General features: G+C 40.8%; 1 protein-coding gene across 2 annotated transcripts; it reads left to right on the top strand.

Moving 5' to 3' along the window:
- Positions 1-62: 62 nt before the first annotated feature.
- On the top strand, positions 63-14,058 carry MPHOSPH6 (M-phase phosphoprotein 6). Of its 2 annotated transcripts, none has more exons than XM_082439239.1 (5): positions 63-182; positions 5,265-5,377; positions 10,573-10,663; positions 12,755-12,849; positions 13,310-14,058. In XM_082439239.1, the coding sequence occupies exons 1-5, from the start codon at positions 132-134 to the stop codon at positions 13,440-13,442; spliced, it is 483 nt and encodes a 160-aa protein (XP_082295365.1). In that variant the 5' UTR covers positions 63-131; the 3' UTR covers positions 13,443-14,058. The 2 variants fall into 2 exon arrangements, with proteins under 2 accessions (XP_082295365.1, XP_082295366.1); XM_082439240.1 differs by lacking the exon at positions 63-182 and adding an exon at positions 593-2,186.
- The last annotated feature ends 415 nt before the right edge of the window (positions 14,059-14,473 follow it).

Genomic DNA, 14,473 nt, shown 5'->3' with positions numbered 1-14,473 from the left:
TGAAACGCGAGAAACGGGGGCGAAGCCACGGGGCGGGACGACGTGATGTACGTAGAAGGCGCCGACGCGCACGCAGCACTGCGCATGCGCGGCGGACCTAGTGGCGGAGTGCGGCGGCTGGGGTGATCAGTATGGCGGCTGAGCGCAAAACTAAGTTGTCCAAGAACCTGCTGCGCATGAAGGTGCGGGGACGCGAGGGATGCGGGTCGGGCGGCGGGAGTACCCGGTCTTCCAGACGTGGTTAGAGCCGAGGCGGCGGGCGTATGGGGGCATTCGAGAGGCCCCGGAGGACCTCCAGCTCTCGCGGTCATTCATTCACTTAGCGCCTGCTCTGCGTTAGGCACTGGGAACCGGATTATAAATCCGTCGGATTCTCTTTTAAAGCCCGCGGCCGGATAGGAGAGACGCCTAAGCAGGCAATTAGAATGCAGTGTACTAAGTGCAGTGATGCTAGAGTCGCCGGAAGCCCCTGGAACTTGGGCTTCTGAGGAAAGTGGCGTCTAGTAGAGACTGAAGGGTAGGAGGGAGGGTTGGGTGCATAGCGGCATAGACTGTGGGGAAAGCGAGTTCAGAACTCTGAGAGGTAAAACCCCCAAAATCCGTTATTTCCAAGAACTAGAGGTCATTCAGTATGTCTGGAAAGCAAGTAGCAAGAAATGGGCCTGGAAAAGGAGACAGTAATCACAAGATGCAAGGAATTTTAGGCCAGGTTAAGGATTTTTTTCTTTATCTTGTGAGCATTGGGAAGCAGTTGAGCACCGGGGAAAGTATCATGAGCTGTGCTTTTTACTTTTCACCGTTACTTTAACTGTCCAGTGGAGAATACGTTGGTGAAAGAAAGACCCGACAAGGGACCAAACTGCAGTCATAATGACCAGCTAGAACTGATGATCTGGGTGAGGGGTTTCAGGTGATGGTGGGAATGGAGAGAATTTTAACAGTTGAGGTGAAAGTGAATTATGTCACCCAACTTGAAAGAAAGGTGATTTTCAGATTTGAAATTGAATCAGTTTAACCAAATAATTTCGGAGTTGTGTGGGGGAAGACAAGGGTGTATGAAATTAATACAGGAATTAAAACAAGAGAAACACCCAAACCTTAAAACTTAATAGTAGTGGCAAACATGCTATGTGGTAGACATTCAGTGCTTTGCATATTATAACGTGTGAAATCCACGTAATAACCTTTTGAGGTGGGCACGATTATTATCCCTCTCTTACAGCTGAGGCACCTGAAACAAGAAGTAGGTAACTTGCCCAAAGTTACACAGCTAATAAAGAGTATTGGCAGGACTTAAACTCAGTCAGTCTGGCTTCAAAGCCCTTGCTCTTAATTACTATCTGTACTGCTTGTCGCTGAACACCACTCATAGATGCAGACTGTTAGCTGTCATGTTTACAGAATAATGGAATTTCCAGTGAAAGGAAGCAAGGCATGAATAATGTTTTGAAAGACTGGAGAGGAAACGTTGCATGTGCAAGACATGAATGGAGTTGAGCTAGGGTGTAACTCGGGATGAATAGGGAGAGTGAGGGTGCAGGGTAAATCATAGCATTATTTATCATTTCTAAAGTACTTCTTTCAAGCATATTAGCAAAATTTGAATCTTTACTGAACAGAGTTTTTGTTTTTGCTTATGGTTTGTAACATCATGTAAGCTTCAGAGAAGTGGATTGACAAAGCAGACACTGAAAAGATTTTAGCAGTTGTTTTAACTCTTGGAATAAGTCAAGTGAAGATGTGCTGGTTAATTAGGGCTCAGACCAACTATCTGACTCTGGAATTAGGAAGGAAGAAGTTAACTTAAAAAAATTATCCACCCCTACTTGAGTGATTGGGGAAGACACAACTGGACATTGGAAGCAAAGGAGAGAGAAAAAAATTACCCAGGTTCTCTATGTGGGTTAGCAACTTCAGCCATTGATGAGACAGAACTTACTGGCAGGATAGCAGGAGACACAATATATACAGATAGAGCGGGGTATCCTTTGAGAAGCAATGGAGCAGCTGCATTAGGTTTCCTTATCTAGCGTAGCTGTTCATCCAGAGCTAACTGTAGAGTAAGAATGAGAGGGTTGAGGATTTAATATTGACTCATTTGTTTTCTCGTGTACTCGAATTCCTCTGTTCTGGTCAGCTATTGGGGGCTGGAGGGTGATCCTGACCAGAAGTAGAAAGTAAAGGAGGTAGGTGGAAGGTCTGTCGGTATGATGGAATGGTTGTAGAGAGGGTACTTACTTGTGATCTTAGCTCTTTTGGACTCTTAAGACAGAAATTAGTGAATTTTTTCTGTAAAGAGACTTTAGTCTTGTGGGCCAAACGGCCACTGTTACAACTACTCAGCTCTTCCATTGTGGCTCAGAACCAAATGAATATGACCTTGTTCTAGTAAAGCTTTATTCACAACAATATACATCCAGCCTAAGGACTGTACTAGTTTGTGAGACCTGCCCTAGGCCGTCAGTTGTGAGTAAAGTTAAATCACTTATCTTTAGAGTATGTTCTTAGATGCTGTAGAGTCAGGAGAATTGGGGAGATGCTTGATTCATATTCACAGGATGATCTGTCCTTTCCATGTGTATAGAATGTGTGTGTGTGTGTGTGTGTGTGTTTGTGTATTTTGTATACCATAAATAATATCTACCTGACTAAAATTAGGAGGTAAAAGGGCAGTTGGGCAGGATTGGTGAGTTTCGCCACCAAGAGTATAAGTGATGAAATGAGGCATCTAGGTTTAAAGAGAACCATCCAAGAAAGGGAGTCTGGAAAAATAAGACAAGTCTAGACTCACGTTCAGAGAAAATTTATTGAGTTCTTCTCAGGTACCAAGTACTGCCTGAGGACCAGTAATACAAGATGAACAAAAGACATGGTCTACTATTCATAATCTTAGTCTTTTGGGAGGCGCAGAAAAAGCATAATGAGCCAGTGTTCATAAGGCTGTCTTAGAAGTAGGGAAAGGTACTCTTTTATGGGAACAGACCTGAGAAGAGCTTGGCCAAAAAAGTCAGGGAAGGCCCAAAGGACACATGCTCGGGGCCTTCCCAGAGGAATATTTTGCCAGGCAGAAAATTGAAGCATGATGTTGAGTAGCAGAGGCAGAAGGAGTGGGAAGTACAGGGTATGCATTACAGAAATTGCCAGTTCTTCTTTCCTGTGGTGAGGCTATAGACACAGAGGTGAAAGGATGAGGACCACAAAACACTTCAGATAGATTGCAAACATTTCTTTTATGTTTATTTAAAATAATGATAGATTCACAAGAAGTTGCAAAAAATATAGAGAGATGGCCGTGCACACTTCACCTCCCTGTCTTATATTGCTAGAGTACAGTGCAAAGCCAGGAAATGGACAGTGGTACAATCCACAGAGCCTGCTCAGATTTCACTGTTTTACCTGCACTCCTTCGTGTGTGGGGGCAGGTGTATGTGAGAGTGTTTACCATGTGTAGATTCATGTAACCATTACCACATTCAGGATACAGAATTGTTCCGTCACCACCAAGTTACCTTGACCGACCCCTTTGTAGCCACGCCCACTCCCTTCTATCATGCCTAACCTCTGACAACCACGGATCTGTTCCCATTCCTATAATTGTGTTACTTCAAAGATGTTGTATAAATGTAATCATTACAATGTGTAACCTTTTGAGATTGACTTTTTTCACTCAGCGTAATTCACTTGAGATCCTTCTAGGTTATTGAGTCAATCAGTAGTTCCTTTTTATTGGTGAGTAATATTCTATGCTATGGACGTACCATATACTTAACCGTTCACCTCTTGAAGAGTATTTTGGTTCTTTCCATTTTGGGACTATTGCATATAGAGCTGCTGTGAATATTCTTGTATAACTTTTTGAGTGAATGTAAGTTTTCATTCTCTGGGATAAATGCCCAAGAGGACAGTTGCTGGGTTCTATGGTAAGTGTATGTTTACTTGTGTAAGAAATTGTCAAGCTATTTTCCACAGAGGTTATACCATTTTACTTTCCCTCCAGCAGTGTAGGAGTGATCCAGTTTCTCTACATCATCATCAGAACTTGATGTTATCACTGTATTTTATTTGTGAACATTTTTCAAGTTTTTTCATTTCTTTTTGTAGCCATTGGTAAAGCCCTTATGCCTAAAAATGCTTGTGTTTTTGGAAGTGCTGGAGTAGAGGGGAAAGTAATATGGAGCCTGGATAAGGGAAATAAATGGGGATTAATGGAAACCAGTGGAACCCTAGACCTAACTTCTGGGATGCTCCTGGATGTTTTCTGAATTTATTTTTTCCCGTATTGATACTTTATCATTTTGCTGCAGTTAACTTCTTGGTTTGTTCATCTGTCTCCTGAGGAAATATAGCTATTGTTTGTGCTAGGAAGAGACTAACAGCAGGACTGGCCTGTTTTGAGTTGAGTTTCTGCAGATTTTAGAGTAAAGGGCAGCCATAGAGTTGAGCGTTCCAGAGGATAGATGTAAGTGAAGAGCAGCGGGGTTACAGATACAGCTTTGCTGCCATCTGTGTTCACAGAGCCCTTACAATGCATCATTCGTCATGCTGGTACTGACGGAGATGATCCAAACACAGTCCCTGCCCTGAAGGTCTTCAGAAAAAACAGATACTCAAGAAATTAAAATGTCCTGAGACTAGTTGAAGCTGCCATGGGAAGCTTCTAGGAAAGAGATGCTGATTTCGCCTGCAGCTGTCAGGGACGATTTTACAGAGTTGGAGTAGCTTTACCTATGTCAGAAGGGCTAGAAGTTGGCCAGGTGGAAGGACTTGAGAAGGGCATTACGAATCCAGGTCAGCAGGTGCAAAGGCCAATGGGCTTCCCAGGTCAGAGAGACATTCAGATAGTACTGAGCATCCTCTCCTTTGTGCCCCCCTCACTTTCTGTCTCAACCTGCCTGTCCTGCTCTGTGGATCAGTCTTTTGTCTTAGCCCTTGCTCACTGGCTATTAACGTAAAACTGAAATATTTAACGTGATACTTAGTGAATACAGTTGGGGTTTTTTGCCTGTTTCATTAAATCAGAAAAACTAAAATGTGGTAAAGCTCTTTTAAAGTCTTCTAAAGGAAGTACACATGTTGCTTTTTATGTGCTCTCGCAGGCTCCCTCCTGAAGTGATGTCGTCAAGGGCAGGGCTAAGCTGCTTGGTCACCCCACCCCCACCCACGAGACGGGATTCCCAGAGAAATGAGGGAGGGCAGGTTGAGTTTTCCTCAACTGGAAGTTGGGAAAAATAGTTGCTGACACTGATTTTGTTTCGTTTTGACAGTTCATGCAAAGGGGACTGGACTCAGAAACCAAGAAACAACTAGAAGAGGAAGAAAAGAAAATCATTAGTGAAGAGCACTGGTACTTGGATTTGCCCGAGCTTAAAGAGAAAGAGTAGGTTTTTTATGACACTTTGGACATTCAAAGGGAAATCCCTGTAAATGCGATTGATCATTGCATGACATAAAACCCATGAAATAGTATCTATTCAGTTTCTTGAACTAGCCTTGCAAATTTTTTTTTAATTATTAAGTCTGTAAGAGTTCTAGTTTGATTTATACATTTTTATTGGTCCTCGGCCATCATTTATAACAAACATCATTCTTTTTTTTACATTGAATAAAGGAATCCAGCCTGTATGTCTCTGGTAATAACTGGAGACCTTTGAATAAAGGAATCCAGCCTGTATGTCTCTGGTAATAACTGGAGACCTTTTATGAGAATCAGTAACGTGCTCTGTATCATATTAAGTTCTGAAGATTAGATGTGTTCTTCAAGCCTCTCCAGTTTTGTTTCCGTAACAGAGTTCTCCATTAGGCTGAGCTTTGTAAAGGCAGGTCAAGAATGTTTTGTTTATTTTCTTTTTTTTAAATTTTTGCTATTAATACCAGTCATCTTAGCTAAGATGAATTGAGTCTATAGTGTGTTCTAGGAACTGGGCTAAGCACTTTACATCTCTTAATTATTTAATCCTCATAGCAAACTTGAGAGCTGGCTACTATCATTCCATCCATTTTATAGTTGATGAAACTGAAGCTTAAGGGAGGGTAACTAGGCCAGGGTCACCAGCTAGTCGTTACTGAAGCTGGATAACACACTAGATCATTTCTCTTCCACCTCTAAGCTTGGCTGATGCATGATGAATTTTGAATGAAGGAGTGACGGGTTCACATCATCAATTAATTCTTCTGAATTCTTCTGGAAGCTATTTATCATTTCTCCTTGATGCTTTTCTTACCTTGGTAACCTCTGTGGTATGGCAGTTTTATTTAAATTTTGTCAAATGACTGAAGATGCTGCTTATTGTCTCCAGGCCCATTTATGTCTTTCCTTTCCATACCTTATAATTTATTTTTTTCTTTTTAACACATTGTTTTTCATGGTTCATTTGGCAGACTTTTTCTGAATCTTTTCTGGAAGGTTAGACATCCTTCTCTAAAGGTAGAAAGTACGTCCCACCAGGAGGGATGGAAGGAAGGTACTTTGTTTTCTCTGCTTACTTCTCAACTTGCTTTTCTCTTGCTTCTCAGAGGAAGCAAGATGTTAGTGAGGAAGGAGAAGATGATGCTGAAGATGGTATGGATTTGGGAACAGGGGTTGGTAGGAAGGGACCATTACTGGTAAGGAGCTATAATTTAATTTTATGCCTTGGCTAAACTTGCTCAAAGTTTTGCCACATGTTTTGTTACTTACTTTTATTGAAAAGCAAGACAGTTTGTATCCTGTTTTCAGTATTGTTTTTTTTTCCCCCAACACAGCATATTAGTCCCAGAAAAATGACCTCTAGATTCCTTTCCTAGGGAGGTAGGTGTCTCAGTCTGTTCAGGTACTATAACAAAATACCACAGACTGGGAAGCTCATGAACAACAGAAATTTATTTCTCACAGTTCTGGAGGCTGGAATTTTAAGATCAAGATATCAGCATGGTCATGTTTTGACGATGGCCCTCTTCCTGGTTCATAGCCAGCGCCTTCTTGCTGTGTCCTCACCTGGTGGAAGTGGCTAGGGATCTCTGTGGGGTCTCTTTCCTAAGGCCCTAAACCCCTTCATGAAACCCCACACTCATGACTTATGCACTTTCCAAAGGCCTCACCTCCTAGTACCATCATCTTTGAGGGTTAGGATTTTAACATACGAATTTGGGGGTGGGGGGGACACAAACATTCAGGCCATAGCAGTAAATAATAACCTTTTGCCATCATTCAGTGTCCTATTTATGTATACGAACGAATTATCAGTTTAGGATGTTGGCAGGAAGAGATGACACTGTCAAATTGGGTAATTTGAGGAGCGTATAACAGAGACCACCAAAGTGTGAGCAGGTGTAGGGAAGCCGCTGTGGACAGTGCAGCACCTTGGTGGCTTGTATAGTAGAAATAATTTCCACTCCAGGCCTGGAGGATCAAGGGGAGGGAATGGTTACTGAATCTAAAGGCAGGCTGTGTGGAGAGAGCATCTTACAAGAGCTGCTACCTTTATTTGAGGGCATGGCCAGCCCAAGTAATCCCATAGGAAGGGAGCCAGCCATTCCAGACAGCAAAGGAGCCCTTCCATGTATTACATTCAGATCAGCCTCCCAAGGCATTGATGGTGGGGGGGTGGGGAGAGTGGGGAGTAGATCTGGAGGGGGTCAATGGATGGTATGTCCCTGGGGTGTGTGTGTTTTAACACCTCAAATAAGGAGACAGTAGAATGGATTGGTTAATTAAGTGCATGGGCTCTGGAGACAGGCAGACCTGGATTTGATGCCCACCTATGCTACTTGCTTACTTGGGATCTTGGGCAAGTTATTGAACCTGTCATCTGTCATTTGTATATTGGGTGTGATAACAGTATCTGTCACTTACATTATGAGAAGTAAATGAGATAATGTATGTGAAGCAGTGACCACAGTGCCCGGCATAAAGCACAAGAAATGTTAGCAGTATATGTGTTTCCTTATACTTGAATATTATGAAATTCACCCACTCTTTTTGCTCATTTGTGTCTGTGAATCTTTACTTGGTATTGTCATCTGAGTTATTCCAGAGGGTTGCTGCTATCTGTGAAACTGGAGATTCCATGGTGTATATGCTCTGGGAGTCTAGAGGTTGCCATTCAGCTGCACTGGGCTATAACTCAGTGACTGTGAGGGCCGTTCAGTGTTCATACCCCCCCTTATAGGACACCCCTAGCCAGTGACCAGGCTATGTAGGGGGCTGAGGGTCTGGCTTCTTTGTCTCAGCTTGGAACAACTGCAGGGCTTCCTAGAGTTCCTTGTAGGGGGTGAGGTCTTGGCATAGCCATGTTGCAAGTCAGCTTCTCCCTCAGCCCAGTCTTGCGGTCTTCGTTTCCATAGAGGGGCATCTGCCGCGCAGCACTCACCAGTAAAACTTCTGCACGTAGCTCTGTCTCAGAGTCTGTTTCCAGGAAACCTGACATAAAATACTTAAGTGTAAATTTCTAGGAATAGAATTTACCAGATCCACGTTTTTGCTGTGTTGTGGCTATATGGTTTTTCTCCAAAGGATGTGCCCTGGTATAGAGGATGTGAGTATAGCCATTTTAATTACTCCTTTGCCATAGGATGTTGTTTAAACAGTATTTTTGCCTCCTGTGCTTCTCGTGCTTGTGCATTGTGGCCTGGTGAACTTCAAGAACTGTGAGGTCTGAGATTGACCCTACTTAGCAAACTGACAAGTTAGCCTGCCACAGTTTCATGGCTACTGGTGGAAGGGACGAGATTCCTGAGTCAGAGACAGAGGACTTTATTACTCACAGCACAGCAGGCAGCATGAGCATCACATTGGCATCATTTCCCCTAATCCCAGGGAGGAGGATGTGGCACCCACAGTAGGTTTGCATCACAGCAAAGTCCTGAGCTTAGGGAAACCTGAGTCTTTGATACTAGACTGCAGACAGACTTGCCCTTGGCTCCAGGGGAGGCATTATCTTTATTATACTGGGCATTAAGCAAGTCTGCGCTTTGCTCCAGAGGAAGAATGAAGGCAAAGCTCTGCCTTTCAAAGCTGTTCACTGTGCATATATCCTTAAAAAGATATTTCGGAACAAAAGGGCATTTAGTGCCTCACTCACAAGGTGTGCTAAAATAAGAGCGACCCGTAGAGAATTGTTTCTCAGCAGTGAGTTTTTGCCCTGTTTTGCCGTGCATATTATTTGTGGCTTTAGGCAAGTTTGTTTATTTTTTTCTGAGCAGTAGTTTCTCATCTGCAAAAATAGATGAATATTTCCCTTATTTGCTAACTGAATTAGTGTCGCTCATCATTGAAACTATGCTGTAGATAACAAAGCACTTATGCTCCTTTTTATATTAATGTTACAGTTATTGGGCCAATAGAAACCCATGGGAAAACCCTCTGAGGGGCCAGTGGCCCTACTATGAATCCTTTCCTGGCCTTTGGGTCCACCTCTTGACTTAAGTGAATGCTTAAATGCATATGTATGGTGCTTTCCTGAGGGAGATGATTTACTGGGGACATTGGTGATGTTTTATCACCTGTACTTTACAAGAAACAAGATCGGCCAGTTGAAAGGGAATCCCTAGTTTATGGAAGAGGCTGAATAAAAAATTCAGGAGAACATGTGCCTAAATTCATTGGTTACAGTCGGAGGCCTGGTTTGGTACCAGTTGCTCCATTGTGGCCAGGAGTGGAATAACCTTCTTCATGTTTATCCATTGTATAAGTCTGTTATTTATTATCTGGCCTCCCTCTAGAATATAACCTCCATGAGAGCAGAGCCTCTCAGTAATGGCTGTCTCCCCAGCTCTAGAACAGTACCTGGCACACAGTTTGGTTTAACAAGTGTTTGCGGAGTGAGTGAATGAATGAGCGTATCTTGACAAGAAGCAGGGCAAGATTGCTTGACAAGGAACAATCTGCCATAAAGGCTAAGTATTTGCTTTCCTGGCTTGCTTTATGATTGATTGCCGGGCTGTAGTCGGATATGCTTACCTGGAATTGGGGTCATAAACTGGTGACTCACGGGAGAATCCCTTTTGGAGACTGAAACATTCACACTTGCATCACATTTCCAGGGCAACAGTGCCTCCTGGATGCCCTCTCAGCAGCAGTGTCATTTTTACCAGGGTGGTTTTGTAGCATGAGTTTGGTTTGGAGTCAACCGCCTAGCTACCCTGTTTCTGCCCATTTTCCAGTTCTGCTCATCCAGCTCTCCCATTGATTCTGTTAGATACCAGTATCCTTATAATAAATTACTTCTCTGCTTAAGTCATCCAGGGCCAGTCGTTATTTATAGCGAAGAGCTCCAAGTAAAACACTCTTTTAAAGCCACCTAGGACACTAATTTCTGCAGATTTAATAAAAACTTGGTGGGGGGTATAAATGTCAAGGAACCTTTGCTTCACTTTTGGAAAATTCAGGTGCCCTGCTGCTCTTGCCTCCTAATGCTTTTGTTGACCAAATTAATCAGTTTTTATTTCTAATCCTAGGTTAGTAATATTACTGTATTTTTACTTGATTCCGCTGAGAACCATAAGATCTATTTTTCATTTGAAATCTTGACTTTTATTTGCTGTGCTTTGTTATAAGTAGTCATGGTATTAATACAGGTTTATTTTCTCGTCTAGGAGTTTCATAATAGAAGAGCAGAGTTTCTTGTTATGTGAAGATCTTCTCTATGGAAGAATGTCATTCAGAGGATTTAATCCTGAGGTTGAGGTATTAAATATAATTGCTTCACATTTAAGATTTTTGCAATTCTTTCTGCTAATAATTGGGTTTAGGTTTTTCTCCACCAGATACCATTTCTCCTCATTATATAGAAAATAACAAGCTTGAAATATTGCCATAGCTATTTAAAGAAATTATAGGCATTGCAGTCTAGTCTTATGATAGAATTGAGTAGATAATTTAATATAGCAGTATACAGTCCTGGACAGTGCCACTGTTAACTGTTAGAATTTTACCTCAGTTCTTTTGCAGGAATGTCAGGATTTTATTCATATGATGCTATTACAAAAAATTATTTTCTGGCATCTATAAATGTATCTTTTCTAGTGGAAAAAATGTTACTTAAAATTTGAGTAATTTGACTTTTTAATGGACAGGTTTTAATCCAAGCTTGTAAATAGATTTTTAAATGAATCTTTGGAAAGTTTGTCTGGAAACGAAATATTCAGCTTATAACTGAAATGTTCATTTTAATTTTCCTGCCTCGGGTTTGTAGAGAAGCACAAACCTTCGTTTAACAAGTAATTATTAGAACTCTGGCTTTTATATCGAAAGCCATCCTGTCAGGTACTTGACCAACCACATGGAGGTTTGTGGTATAAAGCTTTCGTTTTGTAACTGTCACTTGAAGCCACGGTTTCTTAGCCCTGGCACTCTTGACGTTTGGGGCCAGGTTATTGTTTATGGTGGGGGCTTTCCTGTGCACTGTAGGATGTTGAGCAGCGTCCCTAGCTTCTGCTCTCTACCCGCTAGATACATATATACACCCCAGCTGTGGGCCCCAAAAATGTGTCCAGATATTGCCAGAGGTCCCTTGGCAAGCAAAATCATAACCTGGTTGAAAACCAGTTCTCTCAGGATGCTTATAGGAACCACAGTTAACCAAACTAAATGCCAGGGTTTATTTAAAGATTGTAGGTTGATTTTCTTTTTTTTTCCTTTTTTGATGGGATATGATAATTAAGGTGTTAATTTTGCTTTACACAGAATCAACACAAAGTGTTTGTTTTTAATATATTTCCTTGTTTTGGCCTGCTTAAAGCTTTAGATTAGGAAGACAAAGAGGACAATGGGGTAAAAGGGAAAAAAAGATAGCAAAGATTATGAATGGATGATACCCAGAGACTAGGGTATTGGGCGGGCAAGGACTCCAAAGTATGTCTGATACAGTGGGAAAAGGAGTTGATCTGGCCCTCCAGATTTGATGTGGGAAGTTATTAGAAAATGACTTTCATTACTGGCACTCTGTAACACTGAATATATTCTCTCTGGGAAAAGGTTTTGAACTGTTTGGCTTGCAGATCTGAGCTGTCATAAATTGTGAGAAAAGTTCAAGGTACCTGGTTATAAAAGGAATGATACCAACTTGAGAGTACTTACTTTATTATAAGCAGGGTAAACTTAGAACACATTTTTTAATATCTATGTGTTTCTAGTGATAAAGAAGGTAGTGTACTTTTTTTTTTAAGTCTGTCAGAGGATAACTATCAAGAAAAGGTTAATGTGAGAAAAGGAAATGAAGGAGAGACCCATGACACGTGGACATCATGTGGAAGTCAGTGCGTTATCCGCCCCCGTGTTCAGGGGTGAGGAAGGTCTCCCAGTTCTACCAGAGCCAGCCTTCCAGTTCTTCCAGCAGTTTGCTGCTCCCCTTCCCCAACCACCACCAAAAACTGCATTTAAAATTACTCTTGACTGTAGTGTTTCTCCCATTTGGCTCAAAGTTGGGAAGTTCAAAGGGTATCTGAAAGTTTACTTCTTCTTTCCCCCAATCACTAGAGTGTGTCAGCACTGTGCCTGCTTTAGATACAAGTAACTAATAAATTTATGATCTAAAATACATTTAAACTCATTAACACAAGTCTAATCTAGTGGAGCTTTGTCTTATTATTTTTTTTAATTCAGAGCTGGCTTCTATTAGCATATTGTAGAATAAAGTATTATAGAGAATCCCTTATAAATTTTGGTTAGTCGTGTAGATTCTGTGGCTTCTGTGTCTCTCCCTTCAAATACGTTTGACACCAGTTCCTTTAACAAGCTTTTTCCAGCCCTGCTAGTCCCCATTGTTGTATTTTTCAGAAATTAATGCTTCAGATGAATGCTAAGAACAAAGCAGAAGAAGTTGAAGAGGAAACAGTGGAGCTCGATGTGTCAGATGAAGAAATGGCTAGAAGGTAACTGTTACCTTGGACCAGCTTTATAATCTGAGCCCAGCATTCACTGGCTCTCACATGTGCACTCGTTCCGCACGGTGACTGGTCTGCCATACCTTTGAAGGGAATACCCCAGCAGGAAGTCATCTTGGCTTAGTCATCTTCTAACATGGCCTGGGGTGGATTTATACCTGTCACAGGCTGGCAAATTGAGGGCTTATTTCTAGTGCTGCTTCTAATACATATTTTTAAATATACATCTCAATTTATTTAGGATAATGCAAAACCAAAAAAAAAAAAACAGTGAAGAATTTAATCGTTCATAGAGAAGTTCATAAATTTTAAATCAGATGGTTTCTTTTAATCAAAGTTTTGATTTTTCTTATTCTTTGTTGCGTATTTGGTTTGATATTCTTGACAAGTCTTGATTCCTACCTTTTTTTATTTGAAACTAAACTTGTTCTGTATATCATCTTAACAGATATGAGACCTTGGTGGGGACAATTGGGAAAAAGTTTGCCAAAAAAAGAGACCGTGCCAATTATGAAGAAGATGAAAATGGAGACATAAAACCAATTAAAACAAGGAAGATGTTCTTAAAGCCCCAAGATTAAAACGGATGCCTTAACATATGGCTCAGGGTTACCTTGTGAGAATTAGCACATTTTGGAACTCATTCTGTTGGTTCCTCTATAGTTATTAATGCTGTAATGTTTATTTGTAAAGACATGTATAATTTTGGAAACATGCTGTTTTTGGAACAGATGTGTGATGGATGTTATACATCCTTTGCTTAATGGTATTCATCAAGAGTGGATTTTTAACCCTTGATCTTCAACTATACATAGGTACGTGGTTGCTTCCTAAAGAATTTTTTATCTCAGATTTTTTTTAATATAGTTCTCCAGTCACTGACCTTGAATTGACTCATGTAAACTAATACCAGTGTTTAAATTGCCCTTATGTTTATAATCATGTCAAGTCAATTCATACATATATTTCGGAATCAAACGTCATGAGAATTTATTATATGTAAATTCATCAAGAACAAACATGCCTCTCCAGGCTGAAGTATTTCCATGCTACCAAGTCAATGTCAGTGTGTGGAATTATGTTTTTTTGTTTAAAGCCTTTAATTAATTAAGAAAAAAAATTGTTCTGTAATAAATACCTGTTTTCATGTACTTTTCTTTCTCTTATACTTTCAAATAATAATTTTAGTCTAATTCAGTATTGGAGCTTTTGTCCAATTAGTAACTTCTAAAACACAGCCATTAATTTAGAATATGGTGATGTATTAGTTGAACCATAAGAAATTGCCTTTTATGGGTCAAAAACAATTATCGATTTTTGATAGTTCAGCCCAGTAGAATTTACCACCAAGCAGACCATCTCCTAAGCTGAATCTTATTCTAAGTAGTAAATACAGAAGCCCATGGAATTAAGTGTGTAAGTGTGTCTGTCCATCTGGAGATATGTACCTAGGACATCTAAGAAATACTGATTTCATCTAATTATGTTCCCAGCAGTTAAATGAGGTGCATTTCTCCTCTTTCTCTGAATCTCCTTAGATTCAGATTACTCTGTGACCTCAGTTCTCTGGTGAGTTATGAAAAGGTTGTGACTTTGAAGTTAATCTGACTCT

The sequence above is a fragment of the Balaenoptera physalus genome (assembly GCF_965194825.1).
Source record: "Balaenoptera physalus genome assembly, chromosome: 19".
NCBI classification, from domain to species: Eukaryota; Metazoa; Chordata; class Mammalia; order Artiodactyla; family Balaenopteridae; genus Balaenoptera; species Balaenoptera physalus.
This window is presented reverse-complemented; position numbering and strand designations above follow the sequence as displayed.

Bases quoted from the DNA above. Each gene is read 5' to 3' on its own strand.
- MPHOSPH6 (XM_082439239.1), top strand. From the start codon at position 132: ATGGCGGCTGAGCGCAAAACTAAGTTGTCCAAGAACCTGCTGCGCATG. The intron at 183-5,264 runs GTGCGGGGACGC...TCGTTTTGACAG, and splicing joins AGAACCTGCTGCGCATGAAG to TTCATGCAAAGGGGACTGGA. The intron at 10,664-12,754 runs GTATTAAATATA...TGTATTTTTCAG, and splicing joins GATTTAATCCTGAGGTTGAG to AAATTAATGCTTCAGATGAA.